This window comes from Ambystoma mexicanum, chromosome 2q (assembly GCF_040938575.1).
Source record: "Ambystoma mexicanum isolate Mex_15411 chromosome 2q, UKY_AmexF1_1, whole genome shotgun sequence".
NCBI classification, from domain to species: Eukaryota; Metazoa; Chordata; class Amphibia; order Caudata; family Ambystomatidae; genus Ambystoma; species Ambystoma mexicanum.
In genome coordinates, this window is record NC_090924.1 from 1,391,297,499 (window position 1) to 1,391,323,365 (window position 25,867).

General features: G+C 45.4%; 1 protein-coding gene across 6 annotated transcripts in view; it reads right to left on the reverse strand.

Moving 5' to 3' along the window:
* The window catches only part of KAT2B (lysine acetyltransferase 2B), a 942,804-nt gene that overhangs the window by 245,810 nt on the left and 671,127 nt on the right, over positions 1 to 25,867 (reverse strand). For all 6 annotated transcript variants that reach the window (XM_069648872.1, XM_069648870.1, XM_069648875.1 and 3 more), the window contains exons 9-10: positions 6,079 to 6,212; positions 5,474 to 5,682 (exon numbers count right to left, since the gene is read on the reverse strand). In XM_069648872.1, coding sequence (XP_069504973.1) covers positions 5,474 to 5,682; positions 6,079 to 6,212 — 343 coding nt within the window. The remainder of the gene's footprint in view (positions 1 to 5,473; positions 5,683 to 6,078; positions 6,213 to 25,867) is intronic.

Genomic DNA, 25,867 nt, shown 5'->3' on the forward strand with positions numbered 1-25,867 from the left:
AGACACCAACCAATCCTGAAGTTGAAGGGACTGGAGTACTTGAGAAAGAGTGACCATCTTGAACTTGTCCTTCCTGAGAAGTTTGTTCAACCAATGCAAATCCAGGATCGGTCTCAATCCCCAGTCTTTCTTTGGAATAAAAAATATGGGGAATACCATCCCTCTCCGCTACAGGCACCAGTTCTATAGCGCCTTTCTCCAGCAGGGGTCAAGATTTCCTTCACAAGGAGTGGATTTGGAAGCTTCAAAGAGAGATTCCCCGTGGATTGTCGTGAGGCCGCTGTAGGAAGAGAAGGCAGTAGCCGTGGGCTATGGTATCCAGAACCAACGCATCCGAAGTAATGGCTCGCCATTCTTCGAGATGCTGAGACAGTCTGCCTCCAACCGGTGAACCATGGGACATGGCCTCATGACTGTCTAGGAGCAGCTGTGGCAGCGCCTGAAGGCAAAGAGGCAGCTGCCTGAGCGGCTTTGGCACCTCTATTTCCCCGACCACCACGGGTACTCTTACACTGACCCCTTTGACTGGCGACTCCTCTCGTTCTACCAAAGGAGGAGTAGTAACGAAAAGAACCTCACCTCCACTGCTGTCCCCTAGGACGAAAAGGCAGAGGTTGACGCACAGCTGCGCTCAAAGATTTCACCGCAGATTCTGCAATCTCTCAAGGCTCTCGTCAGCCTTGCTGCCAAACAAATGCGCACCATCAAAGGGCATGTTCAAAAGACGGGTTTGCACATCCGGAGCAAAACCCGACTTCCACAACCACGCAAATCTGCGTATCACGGTGCTCGCAGTCATGGACCGGCTAACACTGTCGGCCGTGTCCAAACCCGACTGAATGGATTCATACATGGCATACTTGCCATCTCGCACGAGAGCAAGGAACCCATCTCTTTCATCCCCTTCGGGAATATGCTCAGCCACAAGAGAAACACAATTCCACAGAACGTGTGAAAATCTTGCCAAGGCACAAGTGGAGTTGGCAGATTTCAGCGCCATACTCCCCGCAGAAAACACCTTGCGTGCCCAACCGTTGAAGCGGTTGTCGTCCCTATCAGGAGGGATGGTAGGGTACGCCGCCTGCCTCGAGGTGGCTGCAGCCGCCTGAACCACCAAACTCTCGGGAGTGGGGTGAGATGAAAGGTAGCTGGGGTCGCTACTGGAAGGGCAGTATTTTTTGGTTAACGATTTGTTAACTGCCGGAAGAGATTCTGGTGACTGCCAAGCAGCCGCCACCCTTTTCTATAATGTCAGATGAAAAGGTAACACCGGGCCAGAGGACGGACCTTGATCCGAAATGTCCATTAGCTCATCCTGTACAAAAGCTTCAGGAGGACTGGACCAGCCCAGATACTCCGTGACCCTAGCCATGAGCCTCCTGTAGGACGACTCAGCATAAGCCCCAGGCCTGCCAAAATCCACCTCGGGAGAAGTGTCCAAACCACTGGCATCATGAAAAGATTGCCTCAAATCTTCCAATTGACTGTCTCCAGAAAAGACAGGAGCCACATCAGGCTCAACATCGAAGTGTGACCTCTCCTCCTCCTCATAGATGTCATCCAGAAGGAGGTAAAAGTCCTGCCTTGGCACAGAAGAGGGTCTGGAGTTCACCACAGGCCTCACAGACTTGGAAGTAGTCTTCCTTGGAGGATCCCCAGTAGCAAGGATCTCCAACGGTAAATTTTGAGCAAAAAGCCCCAAAGGCTTCCAGAGCGCCGAAGGCAAAGCTTCGACGTCTATAACGGCACTGATGGCGCCATGAACTGGTGCGAAGGCAAAGCTTCGACGTCGGTATCTGACGGAGACGAGGACCGATACCTGGAAGCACGTCTCTTGCGACTATCCTGAGCCTTGTCCGAAAGGGACCTCGAAGGTTCCCGATGAGAGTCGCGCCAAGGACCCGAGCCCAAAGGCGTGCAAGTCACGGATCGAGACCGTTCCTTGCCGGCTTCATCAGAAGGCGCCGACGGAACTGTGCCCTGCGATTAAAAAATCGCTAACATCTGCTCCCTGAAGGCAGCCCATTCCTCCGGAGTCGAGGACTTGGTCGGACAAGCCACTTTCCTCGTGGCTCCATCCTCCGAGGAGGACGGGGAAGGCGCCGGTGATGGCGGTTCCTAGAATGCCGAGAAGAGGATGACGAATGGCGGCAACCGCTCCGTGACCAAGACCCAAGGACTCTTTCCGATGCAGAGAGTCGCTCCTCGAATCGTCGGTGGACATCCCCTTGGACTTAGATTTATGGGACTTACTTGGTTTAGAACCCCTGCCTACCTGAAGCGTTCTCTTACGCTCCTGCAAGGCCTTAGCAGTCAGCGACTGGCATTTGGCACAGTTGTCGGTGTCGTGACTCTCGCCCAAGCACCACAAACATATGCAATGCGGGTTGGTAATCGACATTTTTGACTGCCTACCTGAAGCGTTCTCTTACGCTCCTGCAAGGCCTTAGCAGTCAGCGACTGGCATTTGGCACAGTTGTCGGTGTCGTGACTCTCGCCCAAGCACCACAAACATATGCAATGCGGGTTGGTAATCGACATTTTTGACTTGCAGTAACGGCAAGTCTTGAAGCCAGACTGCGGAGTCAAGGGGTTGGGGGGGATGAAGAAGAAGACATATTCACAAGGAATACACAAGGTGCACTGAGTCTCAGAAGCAAACACGTTTGCCGAAAAAACAGAACTCAGGCTACGGGCACCGTGCATCCTATTTATAACATCCGGTAACGTCACCCTCGATGGAGGCCTTCGAGGGACATCGACCCGACGCCATTGACGCAGGACGCTCTCTGCCGAAAAAGTTTCCGAAGTACATAGCTGTGGACATTACATGTCAAAGATGTGGAATATGTTGGAGGACACAATCCATTCGAAGTACAGCTTGGTGAGAGATTACATGTGAGTAGAGACACACAGCTTGTGTGTTTTTTGGGTATTTAACCACCCATTTGGCAGCCAATGGACATGCTAATTCTAATGGCCGGTCCCACCCACTACTACCTGTCCTTCCCTGTTAAAGGCACATACTCCTGGAATCTGTTTGAGCTAGCTTGATCAAGCAGTAACACCACACTTTGGTCTGCCCATGTTATTACTAAGCAGTCTGATGAGAGTTTATGAGTTAATTTAAGATGTACATCAGATACTCCTGTAATAAAAATATCTTAACCAAGTATTCTTCAGCCACTTCATTTATATCTGTTCCTTGCACTGAAGGTGTGTTAAAAGCAAGCATTGGCAAAGCCAACAGCTCTGGCTTGCACACAGGAACTGCTATAATACGCCCATGTAATCACACCATTTCCCAGCTGTTGCCAAGTAGTACCAATATGGTAGTGCCTGGCAAATGCCTAGCCCATGCCTACACAAAAGCAAAAACTGCTGGCTTTGCCAATGCTTGTTTGGAATTTGCATCTGCTACATATGAAACTCCAATAACAGCATTATAAACATAAAATGAAATAATGTCACTGGTATTGTAGCAGGTGTATGGCTCCTTGGAGCACCACGTAACTAAAATGTAACGTAGAAATTGGATGCTCTTTTGGGGTTTTAGCACATTGTACATGCTTAAGTGCTTAACTTAATAAGCAGGAGACCGCCCACCAAGGTTTCCCTGTGTGACACATCTCCATAAAGGATGGTAGTGATTGTAGTTCTTACTAAAGGAACTGAGATGTATGAATAAACGTCTTGCAGTACTACGGTTAGACATCCGATGAAAATGCAGTCCCTGATCCACACGTGTCCCGCCACACACCCAATGAGATCTTAATTATACATGCACTGAAACCAGTTGAGAGTAAAATGTAATCCACCTGCAGCGGTGCATGCCAAGAGAAGAGTTTAGATTTTTCTTCAGCAAGTGTTTTTGTTTCCCTGAATGTGTTTCCTTGAAATGTTTTCTCCACCCAACACACTTTGATTTGCCTTTAAAAAGAACATTAAATGAAGTGGTTTCGACACAAACAGCGCACCTTCCCAACCTAACCACAATACACTTTTACCTTTGCTTTCAAAACAGTCCTCATGCCCCACTAAATATCGGTAACCTTTTTCAAGCCCACAAATCTCAGACTCTTTAATTAGGTCTGGATATTCCTTTGTGTAGGCCTAAAAGACTTGGTGGCTGCCTCATGAGGAGCGTGGCCCTACAATGCCCATCGAATAGGCGCATAAACCCAAAGTAGAAAAAATACTCAAGGTTAAAAATATACTAAGCAATGCATCTGTAAAAATCTATATTTAGAAGCACCCAAACCAGAGGCTCACAACTTAGCAGAAACGTAAAATCTTGAAGCAGTGGCGGTACTATCCTTTAAAAAGTAATATTGACACTAGCCTTTTACGTTCCCATTGAAAATATCTTTTCACTGAAAGGTCACTTTAGAAAGACCGTTCCGTGACCGCACAGAGTTCTTTCTGAAGCGAACTGTCATGTTCCTGCCGCACACGAGTGCATGCCAGGGCTGACAGGCTCTATGCGACCCGGATGCGCAGGACCTGGAGAACGGGTGTTTGGGTGCTTGTGTGCTGTTGTGTGTTCTGTGAGCATGTATGAGTTTTGGTTTGGGTGAGTGGGGGTTGGAGGGACTGGGGCTGAGAGATTGGAGTTTGTGTGTTGGTGTGTGTGTATGTGTTTTGGTTTTAGGGGGCTGGGACTGAAATCCCGAGGATGGGGGTGGGTGGAGGTGTCTGCGGCTGAAATCCTATGGGAGAGAGAGGGTGGTGGGTTGGAGGAGAAAAATGGAGGGCTCGCAGTTTGAACCCCCTGAATATAAAAAAGGGGTGTGCGGGTTGTCTGCATTTGAAAGGTTTCAGGAGAAAAAGACCTTTACGATGACGGTTTCCCGATAAAAGAAAATTGGTCAGAGTAAATCAGTCTTTCTCCTGAGACCTTTAAAAAAAAGGTAAATTCACCTCTCGCTAAAATGAACAGATGGCATTGCTACCCAAAACAATGTTACTTATTTTAATGACCCCAGAAGCATATGAAAATATTTCCGGGATACGAAGCTGTTACCAACAGATCTTTGCAGTGGGTGCTCAACACATTGCGATATCTTACTGACTAAGCTATTTCACCAAAAACATGAAATTTTGTGAAGCATGGTATACATTTTTCTATACCTAGAAACATCAATGCTTTTTGTGGGGATTGAGGAAAAAGAGGCTAATGGGTAAGTGTGTTGTCAAAATAAGTTGTCAAGTTTGTCAACATAAATTTAAAGTTCCCCAACTATCTTGGTAACTATGGTGGAAAGAACCAGTTTACGTTCCAGTACTGTATGTTATACAATTTAGGATATCCGCTACTTCATGGCCAATGATCACCAACAGGATGGCAGGTCAATTTATCCAAATGAGACAGATTTACAAATTACATGATACCCCAACTCAGTTACTAGTCAATCATACGGGAATTAATGGTACCCAAAGAACTTATAAATCATATTCCAATAAGACTACTCACGGATCAAAGACAAGCCGTGTGATGTACTCTTTGGGCATCCTAGGCAGCTGGTGGGAGAAAACATTCTGTAGGCCAACGAGCCACATCATGATCCTTTTGTTTGGCTTCTGGCTCAGCGAATTGCCTACAACGTGGAACTCAATAACTCCTCTTCGCTCCTCAAGTCTTGCAGCTTCATCCCTAGCTGAATGCGCTGACAGCAAGTTGGCCTGTTTGAAGGTAAGAAAGATTACAAATAGCACAAGCAACAAACGTTACCTCGTAATGCAGTGATCATGTCCACCCTATTTAAATATTCTTAAAAGAAAATAAACTTAAAAAGAATCGTTATTAAGGATTAGGAGTGAAAGGCAACTGTACAGACCATACACAGACTTGTAAAATCTCTAAACTAGAAAATAAGTCTTATTTACCAAGTTAGAAATGGCTGATATTCTCAGCAGCGTTTCCTTCCTAACCAGAACAGGGCTCCACTAAGAGAAAGCTTAACTGCAGCTAATTATCAATTACAAATGTTAAGGGATTAGCATGCTGAAACTTTATCAATCAATACCAAGTATTCTGCCCATCCCTCCCTTTCACCTAGGTATGGACCAGAAGCTCACCTCAGGCCCATGCATGGACGCAGGGTCATTGATGGTTGACATCACTTCGTTGATCAACTCAATCGGAATATCACCAATAACCCGGGGCTTCTTAGCATCCTCCCCGGAAAACGGTTCACTGTTTTTTCTCTTCTCTGATACAGAAGCAAAGGTATAAGTAAGAAAGAATCATATGGATAGAGGATATCATAAACAAGCCATGTTACATCCAAATCAAGAAGAACACCAGGCGCAGCTGCTCAATATCCATAGCGACCAATAATACCTGTTCTCATATATGGTTTGGAATCTCTGCTTCCAAGAATCCTCAAGTTCTGGAATGGCATTGAAGCAAAATTTTGGAAATGTATACTTGGACTGCCTAAGTGTACATCTAACATGTTACTGAGATTTGAACTTGGCTTGCTGTCCATTCACGCTCAAGTTACATGGAAAATGTGCAGTCTTTTAAGAAAATGTCTTATGGGGCTAAGTAAGCGAGATAGTCTCGCCATCCTAGCAAACTACCTTTTGTTCTCTACTCACTCATTTCCACAAAAATGGAGGACACATGTTATGAATGCCCTAGCTGACGTACACATATCAATTGATCTTCTGATTACAAATCCAAATCGAGCCAAGACTAAAATGTACCAGACCGATTGGCTAGCCACTCAAGAAAAGTGCCTAAGATTAAAAGATTTTAATAGACTTCTTTTTGGTCACAAGGATCTTGGTTGTATGGCTGACAATCTCATAAAATGTCCGTCTGTAAATTTAAGATGGGAAATTTTGCGTTTGCGTTTTAATCTATGGCCAGTCAATGAAATCTTGCTAAGATGTGGAATGGTCACAAAGAAGCAGAGCTTTTGTCGGTTTTGTAACGATACATCTCAAACAGAAACACTTGCTCATATCATTATCCAATGTAATGCTTTTTCTCCATATCGATTCAAACTGATAAAAGAAATGACATGGCAACATGTTAGTCGATCCTATGATGAAATATGGTGTGACATTTTCAGCGCAAGAAGAATATTGATCAGCATTGCTGTTATACAATTGCTTGACATAGCATTTCCTTGTGTGAAAAGAATTTCTTAAAAGATGTACCTTAGTGTACTGGAACGCCAGAAAAACAAAGTTTTATGTCTATATTTTTATGTAGTTCTTTTTATATGCTGAAAGGGAATGTTGATTTTATTTGTTTTTTTGTAAGAAATTTTTTTTGTTGTAAAGTTGTATCAACAACTAAATCAAATCAAATAATAATAAAAAAAAAATAGCGACCAATAACATCTACTCTTTATCAACACTAAAAATGCATCATCTGATGTAGGTTCTTCCACCAGCAGGTTTTATGCATTTGAGCAGGTACTCACTGTTTACCTGGTTAAGAGAGGCATACTATGGGTGGAGTAGCATCGCCTGCCTTTGTGAAGCAGAACAGAGCAGTAGGAAGTTTCTGTCACTGGAATCTTCCAGAATCTCCTCCTTATACCAAATCCATGTTAATGGTTCAAGGGACTTGAGGATTTTGGTTTGGTGCGTTTTATTTTTATTCATGAAGATTGGACTTCTTTTCAAATGCAGACACTTTCTTCTTCTTTAACCAAATTTTCTTTAGAGGGCCTAATCAACCCCTTTGTTTATATTACTAAGAGCCTTTTTGGAAAAATAATAATTTGGGGGTTGGGAGTTGGAAATCATCTGCAGGTAGTAAACCTTCATTTAGTTAGTACAGAGAATATGGTAAACAAGAAAAGTGTTTTTTAAGAAGTGATCTTCTCAAAGCAACATACTGATAACTGACAAATTCCACTGCTGTTGTTTTTTCTCTTTTGTTTGCAAGCTTTATGTATTTTGGTTTCAGCAGTGCATTGCTTACTTTTCCAAGCACTTTTCAATCCTTCACCTAGTTCACAGACCAGACTCATTAACTTGTATCGGATGCATAGTATTAGGATGCCTGACAACTTAAACTAAAACAACAATTTTAAGATGTGAAGGTTCTGTTTGCACTAGGCCAATGGGCTTTCAGGTCTCTTCAGACGGACAAACAAGTGAATAATTCCACTAATGAATGATTTTTCCTTCAAAATACCATTTCCAAGATAGAAGTATCTCAAAGAACACAACAGCTGCTTGGCAAACGCTCTGCAGAATCCACAGGCATTAGGGCCATTTGAAGACTTTACAGTTTAGCAGTGTTTCTCACACCAGACAGCCTGAAGGGTGCCTGCATCCTCCCAGCTCCATGATCCAGCACCAACCACAGCCCTTTCTATACCTTTCTTCTCAAATAGTGCTAAATTCATCCCTCCCCAAACCACAAAATAGCATGGTAAGAACTGAAATAATTACAAAAATCATTTTCATTCCTATTTACCTTTATCTTTTTGTCAGCCCTTCAATTTACCCTCCTCCCTTCGATACCTGAACCACTCCCTCCAAACAAAACAATCCCTTCATGCAAAATTAACATTTCCTTCTTCCCCCGCATCGTAGTTCAGACAGACTTGGATCAACCCATTCCCCTACACAGAGCAGCACTTCCTTTGCTCTGCAAGTTGCCAGACCATAGTAGCAACCACCACTGCGACACACCTCTATCGAGCTATCTACGGCGGGGGCGCACCACAAATCCACCCCCACTCCCAATAGCTTGAGGGAATTATCACTACAAGTTCACCTGGTATATTGTAAACCTCAAGGTAAACTCTCACAGAAGCCCACCTCCCCCCACTTTCCTTAACATACCAAAAAAGTATACTATCTCCAGCATTCCTGGGTTCTACTCTTTTGGCTTTCCACTAGTACTTTGGTCATAGGGTCGCATGACCGAACAACCCAGAGCCGCGCTGCCCTGGCTGCACTTACTCAGAGCATTGCTGCCCTGTTTGCCCCTCCCCTCTCCCTTGCACTTCCACTCTCCCTTTCCCCTTGCACTTCTCGTTCTCGCACTTGCACAATCTGAATGATACAGGCCTAGTAAGATCGTTTGTCTTGTCCTCTCTCTGTCTCCCCTCCCTGGTCTTGTCCCGCCTAGAAACACTTGTGTACAGGCGCGTTATAAATGACTTATCATATCATATCATATAACTGTGGGGCTTGAAGGCAATTCCCACCGTTATACATCTGTAACTTTGTACAGTATCGTTGATAGCTCATCCTCATTTTTCAGGTAAGGTCAAGCTACGACCTTGCCTGGGTCGCAGCTACAACCGCAGCCACAGGCAGAATGACCGTACAATATTAGCAATGACATTAATGGTGATGAGGCAAAAAAGATTCTGCGCATAAGCTGTAAAGACAGGTAACATGTGCAGAATAGCCAGCAGATGTAGATCTGTTAGTAAAGCACTGCATTGTGGGATGCAAGGCGCTAACTTAAAAGGAAACTAATGTAGCTGTATAAAAGAATTGGGAAACGAATGCTACTAATGGGGTTAGAGACAGAGCTGCATGAATCGTCATAATTAACAAATTGAAGTGGCCTTTAAATAGTGCACTTATGTACATTTATGTTTGCTCAATATACAGCAATGTGAACAAATCAGGTGTTTCGCCACGGCCAACTACTCTGGAGGTAGAAGATGGGCACGGATAGCTGGACGATTTGCATCATATCACTCACTGAAAAACAGTCAGCAGGTCCTGAAGAATAGTTTTGGAAATGTCCAGAGACCATAAGAAGGGTGTTTCCCAGAACTGATACAAATTAAATGCGGAAGCCGGTTACTTTAAACACGCCTTGTTACATTGTTTTGCACATAACTAGAGATTTATCAGATGAGAATGGATGTAGAGCTGGAGACTAAGGTATGGACTGCGTAGCACACACAGATTAAATGAGAAAATAGCAGAAGCCTAAGTATAAACAGCCAGCAACTGGCACTAAGGTAACTGAGATAACTCCGGGAAAAACCTTGCGCTGGAGGAAAGAAGTGCAAAAACAACCGGAAGATAAATGTGCCATGTGATAGAGCCCCAATGAAAAACGTTAATGTACCTGCACCTACATTTCAATCCATTGACCCAACTAACCAAGCCACACAAGCGAGTCCCAAATTTGGGGCCAGAGAGCTGGTGGGCGATCACTTTCCTCGGCTGGCTCCCTCCTGTGGAACTACCTCCCTCATCCTCTGCATCTTGAGCAGGACCTCCTTAAGTTCCGAAAATCCCTCAAGATCTTTCCCTTTACCTCCTCCTTCTCCTCCTCTCTTCCCTGCTAATCTTACAGCAGCGTGACTAATATGCAACGCCCTTATGAGTCCTTGATCCCTCCACCCCCCACAGCTCTCATCCCAGTCACTGTCTTCTGCTGCACTTACTTGGACTCACCCTACCCATGGGTGGTTGCACTTATATTCCTCCCCTCTTAGCACTTATCCTGAGCAATTCTCCATGAGCATCAAAGCACCTTATCCTTCCACCATCCCCCTCTGCACTTGCACGTTCTGAACACTCACAAGGCATAGTAGGTTTGTCTCCCCTTTCCTTTAGCTACAGTATTTGTTTTGTACTAATAATACAATGATTTATCCTTGCTGTAATGAATTGTCTGCCTTCCCCTGTCCCCACCCTGTTTGCCCTATGGGTGCTTCTTTGAAACAGTTTTGCTAATTGTATAAGTGCGTAATAAGTGAACAATAAAATAAAACAATAAATAAAAGATTTGGTTACGGGATTTCACTACAACCCAGTTGAAGTTAGAACACCCATGAACTAAATAACTAGAAACCCTACGGAGAGAAAGGGGGGCTAAAGCAATAGGGTCGCGAGACCACTTGAAAATTAAAGCCTGTGAAAAATGGCCATACCAGTCAGGGTCACCTGAGCATAACAGTGGCAACTACAGTAGAGATGGTGGTTATGACTCAAACCAATAAAGACCCAGATTCCAAAGAAATGATGTGAAAGCAAGAGAGGTACCAGAATATGAAGCTCAAGTGAGAATCCTCGCAAAGGTTCCAATTTAGAAGTGGGTCACACTGACTATGAACTCTCAATGAAGTATTACGATAAGGGATCAAATCTATTCAAATTGTTAAAGGAGCATTTCATAATGTGAAAACCAACAGATAATGATTGCTTCCAAACCAATATATAACAGTAAAATTATTAACTAATGACCAATCCTTCGGATCAATCAAACACATAGTCGATGAGACTCTTCCTTTAACCCATAATAAAGGCTGATCACCCCATGCCCTCCAAAGCGGGCACAGTCCAGGTAATTTTTATGCTGTCTCTTCCGGAAACCTGCGATCAACCCTGGTATATCCCAGACAATATCCTCGCCATCTAACAAGCCAGTAAACATTGTGTGGGGGAAAACTGGGGTTTTAACATTTTAATGAGCTCCTTGATTACTTTGTCGCTTTATAATAATGCTCAGACAATTCTAACTGCCATATTTAACAAGTGCCTTATTGCCATTGCTGTGTGAAACCTATGTTCTACTGTGCATATCCTAACTTAGAAGGCTTTACCGCCTAGTATCTAGAGGTGCACGCTTCCCCAGTTCTCTTTTCTGACATGTTTCCCTTTTGGCACATAGAAGCGTGTATTAGAGCCCCCACTTTCCTATTAAGCAGGCTCGCTTGCCCTGAGCTGTGTGTGCACTGTAGAAGCAACTTGCACAGCAGAACAAAACATGTGTCACTGTTTGCTTTCCTCCTGATTATGCCTCTGCCGAAGACGTGTATGGTAAGACACTGTTCATTCCCCTGAAACGTTGTTGCTTACCAAAACCATGCTATTTGTGGAACCTCTTTCTCCATTAAAATGCATGTGTGCATGACTGGGAATTAGCAGTAGACAGGGCAGACGCAGAAGAGCTGACTGAAATCATGGGTTTGTGAATGCAGTTCATTTCATTGCCATTCGTCATGTTTGTGTATTATTGTCTGAAATGGGTTGGGATGTTTGTCTTTGGTAAAAAGAATTCTGAAGACTGGAATCTGGAAATTGCCCGGTTGCCCTAGGACATAGGAGGGAAGGTTAACCTGCTCCTGAACAAGTGTGATCTTATCAGAACTAACCAAGTTAAAACTGGTTGGCCACCACAGCTAAGAGTAATTGTGAAGCAGCGCATCCATGCTCCCTACTCACTTAAGATAACATGAGGCCGCTGTTTTGGTCAAAGTAGAATGGTATAGATCAGGAGCTAGTATGAGTATCTTGTACAGGTGCAAAGAAAACCTTTTCGATGAGAGCCCCATGCTTGTCTGTCGCAATACTTGAAATCATGCATGTGCAACCCAGTTGCATCCACAACTCTGTATCCACACTCTCCTCTATTCTAGCATGGGAGCTGTAACATGCTTTGGTTCCTCTGGTTATGTGCCTTGTCTATGACTTTTTGCTAACCCTGTCTCGCGTAAGCTGAATACCTCTCTGTATTTTGTGGCAGCATGGAATGAGGAGTCTGACAAAATGGTGGCATAGTGATTGCTATAAACATTTGTTAACAGCCAACAAAACCTAACTAAAGTGGTTTCCCTACCTCAAACAAACAAAAACGCAGCCAGTCAGGAAGTCCGTGTAGTCCAAATACCTATTCTATCCCTACCACTTAAACATAAATCCTAATCTAAGAAAAGTTACTTCTACCACCCAGAATGACTCTCTTCTTCTGGGTATGAGTTTCTCAAGTTGTGGCTGTTTCAACTTCTGGAAATGTTCTGACGTTCTCGATTAAAGAAAATACAAAGTTCCACAATGTTCAGTGGGGCTAGGAGAATGGCGGCCTTCTCCTAGCGTGTTCACAGTCCTTTGAAAGCCTCCTCCATGCTATTTCAATTTTAACTTCTTCAACAGCTCTTATAGTTCCCTCCAAAGGTTTCCTTCACTTTCTACTTTCTTCAACTTGTCCCCTCTAGGACGATGAAGAGGCTCCTGAGTCGTCCTTGACTTTTCAGCACCACACTCGTGTGAAACCGATCAGGGAATTGCCCCACAACAGCTTCCACTACTTCTGCTTCATTATTTCCAGTCTCACACTTTCCCGGCCCCTTCCCGTACTTATTCTTATTCCTGTTATCTTCTATCGGGGAATGCTTCCTCGGTTTTGCCAGGGGCCAAAGCATCGGTCTTCCGCCTTCTACTTCTTTTGCTCTTCATAGGCCTGCTTGTCTTCGAGGCCAGGTACTCTAGGTGGTCTCGGTGAACATTCCAGACTGGATGGTCCACCCGTTATAGGTCACACCAACACCACAGTTCTCAAGCTCTGCATACATCCGCCTACACAGCTCCATTTGTAGGCCGAGTAGGGGGTCTCAGCGCAGTTCTTGGACCACACTACCGGTCATGCCACCACCTCTGCATTTCTCCACTTCAAGGACATTGGCTCCCAGCCGACTCACAAGCCGCTTCTCGGGCATCCCTTTGTTCGTCTCTGCTACTCTGGAGAGATGCTTCGTTGCAGTCTCCCGAAGCCCTGTTTCAACTTCGTGGGCTTCTCACTGTCGTCCTCCCTCGCCGGGATCTCCTTCTGGATTCAGAGCAGAACAAAGTCCTTCTTTTCTGTTTAGTTTAAATAGCGGGGACTGCCCCAGTGTAATGTCAGCACGCTTGACAACAGGTGCTCGAGCACTTTTTATGCTTGATGGCATCTTGCATGTGAACCTCTTTGTCTCTGTACCCATCACAGCGTGATTGTCTGCAGTTTACAATATCACATGGTTTCAGACTGCATCACAGGTAGAGAAGGTTTGGGGGTTGTTGTTATCCTGCATGGTCGGGACTAAAAGAGGCTGTGTCCCGAGTTCCTCCCCCTGTGGTCCTCCTGCATGCTACCGGCCATACGGGGACTATTTGTTAGCGGCAGCACCTCCCTATCCTCATGGAAGGGTGCTCCCCTCTGGGGAGAAGTGATGCCACCTAAAGGTGTGATTTACAATTTACAATTGTGATTTACCCGCAATCACAATTGTGGGTAGCGTAATGGGGGGGACGTAAACTGTGAATCACAGTTATTCTGACATAAATTCGACCCACACCTGCGAAAATTCTGTAACAGGGGTGGAATAGAGGTTGTGTGCCACCATTCGAACCTCTGGATATACGCAACAAAGCGGTCATCTATGAGCCGAACCAACTGCACAAGACACTGGACACTATAGTGCCCGTAACAGACAAAGTTAGGTATGGACCGTAATAAGTCATCACTTGTCACAACCCTGCGAGAATGGTTTCAAATCAGTCTTGAGAAGTGGTACTTCTCCCTAAAGGAATACCAGCACACTTTATGTATACACACTACTCGCCCACAACCTGTAGGTTTCTAGATGAATGGCACAATTATATGCAGAATGAGTCATCAAAACACTTCCCAGAGGAAGGCACATTTGATTTAGACAAAATAATAAACCTGTGAAAGGCATCAGAGAAGAAAGGTGCACAAGCGCACCAACAGTAATGGGATAAATATTTAGACAGGAACACCAAAGCCACCAAAAGACAGTCCGAATCGAAAACCCTAGCCCTGAAAGGCAGCCAAGATAGGCTTCAGGAGCAAGTTAAAATATAAAATACTGTGTACTCAGACATACAGGTCGCTGCGCAGAAAATGTGGTACAAACGTCTATATTCTGTCATCCAAGGGGCGTCCAGCCAAAGGGATCCCCTGAGGCCATCCTGGACTCTTACAATCCAGCCATATTAAATCCTGCACCCAGTACTTAGCCAGTCAGCTCGGTATCACTACATAATATCCCCAACAAAAATATCGCCATAGATATGGCCGTTTGGTTCGCCATAGGCAATATTTTTGTTGGGGATATTATGTGAGAGCAGGGGTTGCGGGGGTTTCCCCCGCACACTAAAAAACGAAGCAGGGGTTGCGGGGGTGTCCCCCGCAGGATCCATGTGTGAATTTTGCCACAAAAATATGGCGATATTTTTGCATCGCAATATTTTTGCGGTGGAATTAACACATGGAACCGTCAGCTCCGTGTTCATGGGCCAGTCCAGACCCCACCCAGCCACCGTTCTATCTCCAGTCGAACCAGCTCAGCACGATGACTAGCCCAGATACAGCTGCAGTGCAAGCGCAGATCTCCAATCTCGTCTAGTCACCATCTACCACTGACTCCAGTACCCATGAAGGGTTCCCAGGTTCCCTCGCAACTACCTGCACCGGTGCATTACCACTCAGGCAACTCACTGGAAGAGATACCACAGTCACAGTACATGCACCAGGTAATGCCACTGACTTATTTAATATTGCTCAAAACTTCCCCACAATACAAGACGATCCAGTAAAGTTCCAAGGAGAACTACAGGGCATCTTCAACTGTTACCACCCCACGTGTGCAGTTCTGAACCAATTGCTGTGAGCAGACCTTCCTACTGACACTTTTAAATTGCTAACACAGAGTTGCAACTTGTCAGAAGAACCTCTCACTTCTGGGTTGAAAGCTTTTAAGGATAGACTAGTACAGACAATTATCGGAAAATTGGCCAAGGACGGATTGGGCAAGCATTAGGTGAAGGGTGTAAAGTTGGGAGGGAATGAATTTGTCTGAGATCTGTCGCTGCGCAACATTTCCATGACAAACTAGAAACTAGAAAGACAAAAAGATAGTATGGAGGCTGAGATCCTAGCACTACAGAATCAGCAGTTACCGCCTCCTCAGGTAAGGGGAAGGTTCCACCCTGTGCTACATGGATTGGGGGTGGGGATGAGGTGCTTTTCAGACACATGAACAGGGCGAGAGTATTGAGAGATATCATGCACATGCTTCCAGTGACCAGTATAACTACTGTAAAGAGTTTAGACACTGGAAAGCTGAATATCCCAATGGGCGTCAGTATGAAGGTCGAGATGGGCAGGCAAGAACACCTATCAGGTTGGCTGTGCCTCTGCTTCCACCCCCATCTCCACAGAGTGCTCATAGCGCTCATTAGGAATGCCAGGTGGCCTCAGAACTTGTGAATCATTCATAGTGCTTGATCCTGCTGCTACCTATGTTGACCATTCTATTGCTGGTCAAAAGGTTTCTTGTTTGGTTGACACCAGAGCATCACGATCAGCACTGAGGGCTTCTGAATTTAATAAACGTTTCTGAGCACTAGAGGCACTCAGATTAAATTGTCACTACGGCTGGTAATGAAGGTATGCCAATACCTCACCCTGTGTCGCCCCCGCTTATGGTTATGTTAGGTCCTATTTCAGACAATCTTGCTTCCTTGTTGAGTCCCTGTTCCCCTGTCAATTTGTTTGGGTTTGAATTGTTGTGTACATTGAGTTGTAGGTAAAGAGATGTACTGTTTTATCCAAGACTGGAGGGCAGTTAATTCTGCTGTCCTGCCAGCCTCTCCAGTGGTCCCTAATCCAGCCACCATCTTGTCTTGTATCCCCCATCAGCCACCTATTTTACTGTTGTAAACTTGTGCTCAGATTTTTTCGCTATCCCGATCCACCCCGGCAGTCAGTTGCCTTTACTTATAAATGTATGCAGGAAATGATCACACGTCTTCCTATGGGGTAGGCAGAGGGTCTCACCTTGTTTTCCCAAATCCTGAAGAAGCTTCTTGACTTGGTAGCATTCCCAGGATGGCCCATACTGGTGCAATATGTAGATGATTTGCAACTAGCCTCCCTCTCTTTGGAAGCCTGCAAGTAGGACTCCCTCACATTGTCGACAGCGCTTGCTGAAAAAGGTCACAAGGCATCTAAAGACAAGCTACAGCTGTGCTTGCCCCGTCTGCAATATCTGGGCCATGAGATTTCAGCTGGGGAAAGGCACTTGTCCCAGGATCGTATTATGGCAATCCAGAAAGTTTCCTAGCTCCAGATGATCAGTTACTGCAGACAGTGGGTCCCAGGTTATGCCACTATAGTTAAGCCACTGAGAGACCCTCACACATGATTCGACCCCAGAACAACTGCCATGTTCCCCGGACGTTCCTGGGATGCCTTTGTAATTATAAAGCAAGTGCTTGCAATCACACCAGTTTTGGGTTTGCCTAATTGTGAAAAGCCATTTGTGCTGGATTGTGATGGGATTGACGGATTTGTCCAATGAGTGTTAACACAGTTGCACGGCAGTAAGCATTGGCCTATGTCATACCACAGTGTAGCCCTAGACCCAGTGGCGGCAGGATTCCCACCTTGCCTGCAGGCTATTACCGAGATGCCCTGTTGATAGAGAAGACTGATTGTTGATACAGGGTCACCCTGTCATAGTTTCTGTACCCCACTCAGTACTGGCTCTGTTGCTTAAAGGAAAGATACAACATAGGTCTATTTCCCACCTTACCAAGTATGAGAATTGCTCATATCTGCTGCAAATGTAACATTGAACTGCTGTACCGCCTTGAACCATGCCTCTCCTTTACCAACACCACAGGATGGAGACCTGCATGATTGCTTAGTTGGTGTTGAAATGCTTCTGTCACCCTGCACTAATCTGTTAAACGTCACACTACAGAACCTTGTCTCTGGTTACTCTGTATGTATACCTCATGCTGTCCTCAAGGATTATCGATTGCCCACTGCCAAGTCTGCCCAGCTTGCAGAGCCCATTGTCCTCACACAAGCATGTAGTCTGTCATGGGGTAGATCTGCCATGGGTTCCACCGACTCCATATATGCTCATGGTGTTGTGCACGATTTTGGTGTCCTAAGGAAGCAGCGTGGTTACTTAACATATACTGGTACCCCTAATTTGAATGGAAAATATGTGTCGGACCTATTGCATGCACTACTGCTCACATCTGCCATGACCATTGTTAAGTAAAAGGAACAAACCCCTTCTCAGTCCTTCAATTCCCAAAGGAATGGTCTAGCAGACAATGCAGCTTATTCAGCGGCCTTAAATGGGCCCCTGGCTCCTAATAAAAATCTTGTTTGTGTTGCAGTCCAACAGTCACAGGTTTCTTCCCTTTCCAGCCTGGCCATAATCCAAGACCAAGCTCCAAAAGCAGAAAAGGTGAACTGGACTAAGCGGTCATGTAAGTTAGAGCAAGATTCCGTTTGGCATTCCCCAGACGGTCGCCTGGTGGCACCCAAGGTACTCCTTCCATACAAGGCCAGAGTGGCCCATGGCATTGCTCACTCAGGTAAAAATGCCATGATTATGTAAACCCCCACATTCCAGCGTGGGAGTTTCATTTTAATGTATGGTGGGTGAATTTATGTGCATAATGGCAGTCCTGTTTTTATGTTTTCAGGTATTCTCTTCCTGGATGCCGGGGCACTTGATACGGCCAGCCGGCAGGGGGAATGGGAGCGTGGATGAGGTGATTGTATCTAAAATCCTCTCACTGTCTCCCTGCCCTGGGGGACAGGTGGACAGGACCATGGATTGTTATAAAGGCGGCAAGCCGCGTAGGAGAGAGTGTTGTTTGATGAGCATGCAGGGCATCCTGACTCTCCGTGCTGAAGCGGTCCCCGGAAAGAAGAACCAAGCCAGCTTGCTCTCTCCCCTCTCCGGGGTCGAGGAAGCGAGCGCTTGGTAGGGAAGCAGCCCTGCCCGGCTGTTAGCTCCTTTGTGGTACGGGTCAGTCGATAAGACAGAGGTGACAGACGTGAGTCTGCTGTTCCCCTCTCCGTGACAGGAGGTAGGAGAGGAAAGGTTTTGCAAAGCCGGCCCCTTGGTCGGCATGTTGAAGATAGAAAAGTCGAACTGTCTGGCATTTTTTAGCTTTGGCGGCATATGTCAATTTCCTGTCACAGCTTGATCTAAGAGAACGTTGGAAAGCAGAGGGGGATATGTATTAGCCGAGCATTGTATACTGTAGTCAGCGGCGGGTTCATGTGAACCGAGCTGGAGAAGGGAAGAATTAGAGAACGCTTCACAGGTATGGCGTCTAATGCCCTACTGAGGTGAAAGAGTTATTTATCAAGTGTGACAAATATTGCTCGCATATGCCTTTTATGAAGTGAAGGAGTTGTTTATTTATCCATTGTGAGAAATTTCGCTCACAAATGCCCCACTGAGGTAAAAGAGTTGATTATTTAACCCATGTGAGAAATCCCACTTGCAAGTGCCCCACTGAGGTGGAGGAAGGCTTTATTTATCAAATGTGACAAATCCTGCTTGCATATGCCTTTTATGAAGCAAAAGAGTTATTTATTTAAACCATGTGAGAAACCCTACTCGCTAATGTCCCACCAAGGTGAAAGAGATATTTATCAAATGTGACAAATCCTGCTTGCGTATGCCTTTTATGAAATAAAAGAGTTATTTATTTAAGCCATGTGAGAAACCCTACTCCACTGAGGTGAAAGAGTTGTTATTTATCAAATGTGACACATTCTGCTCGCCTATATCTTTTATGAAGTGAAAGAGTTATTGATTTATCCTATGTGCAAAAACCTGCTCGCAAATGTCTTTTATGAAGTGAAAGGGTTATTTATCCATGAAATGTTCTGAATCAAGCTAGAAAATGCTCCCATTGAGATGAAAGAGTTGTTTAGTTATCAAATGTGAAAAATCTTACTCGCAAAGGCTCCACATCCCTGTGCAACAGTTGATTACTTACCATATGTGAAGGATGATGCTAGGGTACTCCCACCAAAGGGAAGACCACTATGTAGTGCTCCTATGTGACTTATCTAACGCATAAGTGTTCACACTGTAATATTGATCTATTGGTTTATCCACTTAGAAGGGTCTTGTCCCCCTGCCCCCAGTGACAACGGTGGGCTAACATGAAAAAATGAACTAAAACCATTGGAGGAATAGTAAGAATGGATCTAACATTTCTGTGCATCAACTGAACTAGAGTACATTGTAAATGCCCTGTTTAATCGGCATACCTAAGAGCATAACTGTTTGGTCTATGAGTGTAGTATAAATAAGGAGTTTTACTCTATCCAAAGCACCTGAGGCTGTGTCTGTTTATTTAAACTAGGGCAACCTTAGGATGGCTAGCCAACGGGGCTGGACCGTCAAAAAGGGGTAAGCCTAGACAATTTCCCCCTGGGTTCACATTCGTACATGTGTGCGGTAAGGTGGAGTATCTCTGGCTCAGGACTCGTACAGGTTGCTGCTCATTTACCCCCACCACTAGGGAGAACCACCTATAACTCTCTTTAGTGCACCGAGACTAGGATGGCCCTGGTTTTGTGTCAATAGCACAGGATTATTGTGAAAGATGCACCGGATGTCTAGCTCATAAACTGGAGTGTTCTCAGTTGCCAGGCGGCAAATCTTTATAGTTTAACATCCATATTCTGGTTCTGGGTTGGCTTCTATTCCTACTGTCTTAATTAAACATTAGCCTGGTTGGGCAGTGGGTATCTGGCCTGTTGTTGGAGCCAACAAGCCAGACGAACCCAGAGGAGACTGACAACAGGCCAAAAGACCAGAAACCGACTGCCCAATTAAGACAGCAGGAACAGAAGCCAAACCACCATCCAGAACCAGAATATGGATGTTAACCTATAAAGATTTGCCACCTGGCAACTGAGAACCCACCAAAGTAGTCTTGATAAACACCTTGAGAGGTCGAAACACATGTCGGGTGACCAACCAACTCACCTGAACAAAGAACACAAAACCCACTAGAAACCTGAATTTGAAAAGTATTTCTTTGAGCACAAGGTATCCGGGACAACTATCTTCTAGAAATCTATCACTGTTTGCCTTCCATCCTGAGCAAGAGAATGCAGCCTCTGCCTAAATCCTGTATGCTGAGACACTATTAATTCAATATTAATAATACCGTGCTATTTGTGAAAGCTTCCCCTCCATTGCGCGCTCTCTTGTATAAAACCCAGCGTCTGGAGGGAGGAGGGGTTACTGTGCGGAGTCAGGTTCCGTCATTGGGCTGCTTTAGTCCTGTGCATACTGGCTTTGCTGATTGCCATTAAAAGTCATTCACCAATGCACTGAAAGTTTCTGTGGTTATTTTTCCAAGTCAATTGCTAAGGGCTCATATGGAACATTCAAATCACCAACTAAAAAAATAAGGATTTATGACCATTATAACTTTAAATTGTCAACACATGATATAAAATTATATGTTTTGAGACTGTACCACCTAAAGGTCTACTATATAAATTCATTAAGTTATATTATAAAATATACAAAATTCCTCAAGTAATATTTTTATATCAGAACCCAACTTAAGACAAGGAAACTTGTAAATCCTTAGATCCTATGTCAATATTTCAACATTTGCATCCATCAGCCCTCCACTAGTTCGTCCCTTCAGACCCTTGGAGACAAGATTTCAGAAGATGCTTAACCTTTAAAGTGAGCAGCCTATGTTAACCAATGTTGTACTTGTGTGTAGGCGCGTTATAAATGCCATATCACAACATATCACATCCTGAAAAGGAGCAATATGTCTACGAATGAAATCACACCACTTATGATCAGATATTTTTCCCTAAATCCACAATATTCCATGACAAAAGATGGACATTTTGATGATGAGAAATTAGGAGGAACACAAAACACAGAAGTACCGGGAATATCAGATTTGTGTACCCTAGAACATATTATTGTCCATCTCGACACTGTCACAACGACGACCTGAAGGAAAGTCCTAACCCAAAACACCAAGAAAGAGAATAGGTTATACAAATTGACCATGGGATATTTGGAAAAGATTGAAACGTTGCTGGAAATTTGCCAACGTTGTATAGCGTTAACTCAGTACTCACAAAGCACTCAAACCAAGAGTGCAGGACGTTTCAAAGTATTTCGAGTGAAAAGTAAAGATTCAATAAAACAGGTTATTTGTTCTCCTGAAGACACTGTATAAAAGAGTGCTTTGGGTAAAAGGCAGTCACCTTCTGAAGCTGAAGGAGAGGTCATCATTCAACGTGCATGAGCAGAGGGATCTGAAGACTACACTGCTGATAGGCTGTAAGAGAAAGCACCAGATTCTCTGTACCTGGCAGGAAATTTGAGAGGCTGATAAAAGTAGCCTGCCATTGTCCTGCTATGCTATGATTAGGGGGCTGATGGGAGTAGCCTGTGATTGTTGAGCTGCCTTGCGGAGGGGCTGTTGGAAGTAGCCTCTCACTGTTACAAGCTGCCACGCTGAGCGCCTGATGAAAGGCGCCCTGAAAGTGGAAGCAGTGTCAACCCTAAAAAAGCTGTAAATCCTGGAGGCACTCGGAATCATCAAGCACTGCGAACCCTGAAAGTGATAGAAACCCTGAGGGCACTGTGAATACTAGAGGTGATATGTACCACAAAAATGCTCCAACCCACAAAAGTGCTGCACATGCTGGAGGTGCTGTTAAACCCAAAAATGCTGCAAGCCCTGAAAGTGCTGGAAACCCTTAACACACAGACGCTAGAGCATCATTACAACCATGCCGGTCTGGAAACAACAATGGCGGTAAGCTTACTGCCACCATTGTTTCCGGACCGGCAAAGTACAAGTCTGCGGCCGTATGCCACCCCGCCCGCCAGGTCTGTCCTGGTGGGCGGGATGGCACTCGGCCGCAGACTTTCGCAGAAACACTGCTACCTTTATTACACTGTGCCAGTGTTTTCGCTGTCCTGAATGGGGACTAACAATTGCCGCCGCCGCCTGACTTACCGGACCACAGGGGCTGAAATGCCCCAGTGTTGCCAGCAAGTCAGGAAGCAGTAATTCACTACAATGTTACCGGCACGGTTACCTTCGGACCTGTAATGAGGCTGCTTCGATAAAGCTCCAGTTGGTGTGACAATATCACTGGAATACAGTTTTTAAACAATATTTATTCCAAATTGCAGCCTCACCAGCATCTAGCACGTTCCCCAAATATTCTAGGAGTGATAGTCTAGGATTGGATCTATGTTAGCAAATAAACCCGGTCTTACAATATTGTGAAGCACTTTTCAGAATCAAGAAATAAATATGGTTTCAAATACAGTATACATTTGATCAATATTATCACATAGAACAGAAATGCGTTGGCAGTTCTACATCACAACAATGTTCAATATTATCTCTTTGTTGAAGTTGGGAGAGCGGACATCATTGAGAGCTGGCACTGGGGCCACCCTCCCTGACTGCCTCTTTGGTCTCTGTCAGCTCGGTCTCCTACTCAAGTAGTCTACCCTTCTAGGCTACAGTCTAGACACACGCTTAATCACTGAAGTATTAAGAGAGGCTAGAAAAGTTAATTTGTAATGAGTTCTGACAAAAGAGGGCAAACAGAATAGAAAGAGCTTGTGTCTGAAAGACAAGTTGAGAAAGCCCCGGCAAAGCGGTCACATGTTGGCACAGACGAGAAGCTGCTGGAGAATGCCTCTGATCCACGCCAAGGAGTTGGGAAGAGTAGCTGAACAGTGTATACAAGAATCGCCAATAGTATGAAGAGTAGTGGGCTAAAGACAAAGCCTTGGAGGACAACATATACAACATCTGTATTCCTGAAAATGGAATCAGACAGCTAGGATAGAATCCAAGAGAGGGGAGTGTGCAGTTGTCAGGGTTAAAGAGGGTTAGTAGGAGAGATGTGTATACTGTAGGCTGGAGAGAGGACCATGACAATGACAATGGAAAAGAGCTTCAGAGGATGGGCTGTGGCAAGGAAGTTGGAGACAGGGGTCTGGCCTGATTCTTTAGAATGTTGCATGCTAAACCCAGAATGGAGTAGGGGGGAGGCAAGGTTATAGACTCGTTAGAATCCAAGCAGTTTGAAATCCAATTGAAAACAGGCTGGTAGTAAGCTGGGTTGTTGAGGTCAACAGAGGTCTTCTTGAGGATTGGTAATGCAGTGGCTATCTTGAAGCAAACAGGGAAGGTATCAATAGAGGGAGGGCGCGCTTGAAGAGGGGGGAGAGATGGGACAGGTTATGGGTGCAATTTGCAGGTTTTTCCAGAGCAAAGGAAATTACTACAGTGCATGATGAACTTACTGAATTGAGAATGGGATCCAGCGTATTCATGTATTGGACATTTGTATGGCGCCTATACACAAGTGTTTCCAGGTCCCACACGACAAGAATGGGAGGAGGGAGAGCATGGGATATCATAAGAAAAACAGCAATAAGAAAAAGAGATGGTTATATTGGCCTTACGGCATTCCTACCGTGCGAGTGCTTCAGGAGATATGTGAAAAGGGTAGGGGGTGGAGGGAGAAGTGCAATAGTGAGGGGACACCACAGGGGGAGGGCAAGTGCTGTATAGGCCAATGCGGCAAGTGCCAGAGGAAAGAGGGTGGAGGGGAGGAAAAGTGCAGTGGCAGGTGGACTGGGTACGGATAGTCTGGGAAAGGGGGCCCAAGGGCAAGTGCTGGCGAAGGGTGCTGCGAGGGACTGGTAGGGGTGTGGTCTGGTCCCTATATGACTCAGGAGGGACCAGGGGCAGTCACAGCAGCAGATGGAGAGCTTAGAAAGGGAGGGGGGACGGAAGGCAGGGGAGAAAGGAAAGGTCTTGAAATGTTTCCGGATACTTTAGAAGATCCGGCTCAAGTCTGATGGGGAGAGGGAGGCTGTTCCAGAGGGAGGTGCCAGCTGAGGAGAGAGATCTACCTCCAACTCTCTGCTTGGGGAAACATTTGACCTGCAGAGAGTTGGAGCCAGAGGACTGAAGGGTTCTGGCTGGGCAGTATTTAGGGATGGAAAGCTGGATGTAGAGAGGTCCCAGTCCCCAGACAGTCTTGTGGATGATGCAGAGTGTTTTGAATTTGATCCTTGCAGTCACCGGGAGCCAGTGTAGAGATTTTAGAGCTGGAGAGATGCAGTCCCTGAGCTTGAGGCCAAGGATAAGTCTTGCAGTGCCATTCTGGATTAGTTGGAGGGGGAAAAGGAGGAAAAGGGAAGGTTGGGGAAGAGGCTATTGCAGTAGCCAAGCTTAGAGAGAACCAGGGAGCTGGAGACATTGAGCTTCTGTGAGAAGGTGAGGAAAGGTAGAATGCCCCTGAAGAGATGGAGCTGAAAATTGGGATTCTTTGCAAGGTCTGTGATGTGAGGAGAAAAGGAGAGAGAGGGGTCAAAAATGATCACAAGGTTTTTTGCCTCACAAGTGGGTGAGACGAGGGGATCCAAGGAGTCTGGCCAGAGAGTGAGGGGAAAACTGGGAGCAGGCATCTCTATGAGAAGGATCTCAGTCTTGCTGGCATTGAGGCAGAGATCATTGGCATAGCAGCATGCGTGAATAGCAGTCAGTCAGGCAGTCAGGTATATAGCAGGAAGAGGAGGAGGAGAAAGAAGGGGAAGGCAGCCAGAAAGAGAGTTGTGTGTCGTCCGTGTAACACTGGAAGTGAGGAGAGCCCTGAGGGAAGCCACAAATAGAGAGTGAGGTGGAGGACAGAAAATGACTATTTGAACTTGAGAGGGTCTGTTAGAGAGGAAAGAGGTAAGCCATGCCAGTGCCCTGTCAGTAATACCTAGGGTATCATGGAGATGGTTTATGAGGATGGAGTGGTTGACAGTATCAAAGGCAGATGAGAGATTGAGGAGGATCAGCACAGATGGAGAGTTATAGTGCAGATTGGAGAGTAGGTTTTCTCAGGTATTCAGTGCCTATAGCTGCCCTGAAACTAGACTGGAGGCAGCCAGCCATTTCAGTGTAGAGGGTTAGTTGGGGGATGGCCAGCTTCTCCATGAGTTAGCCCAAGACACAGGTGATAGAGATAGGTTGATAGTTAGCCAGGCAAGAGGGGTCAGCAGATGGCTTTTTTTAGGAGAGGGTCCACAAGGGAGTGCTTGGGGGGTTGAGGGAAAGAGCCTGTGGCAAAAGAGTGTTTGCAGAGGTCAGACAAGGCAGGGGCGAGAATGTCAATGTTGTCCTTGATGGTTCTAGAGGAGCAGAGTAGCACCTGTTTAGAGGAGACTTTCATATAGTGGACAACACTAGAGATCTCATCTGGTGCAGTGGGAGAGAGGGAAAAGAGTAT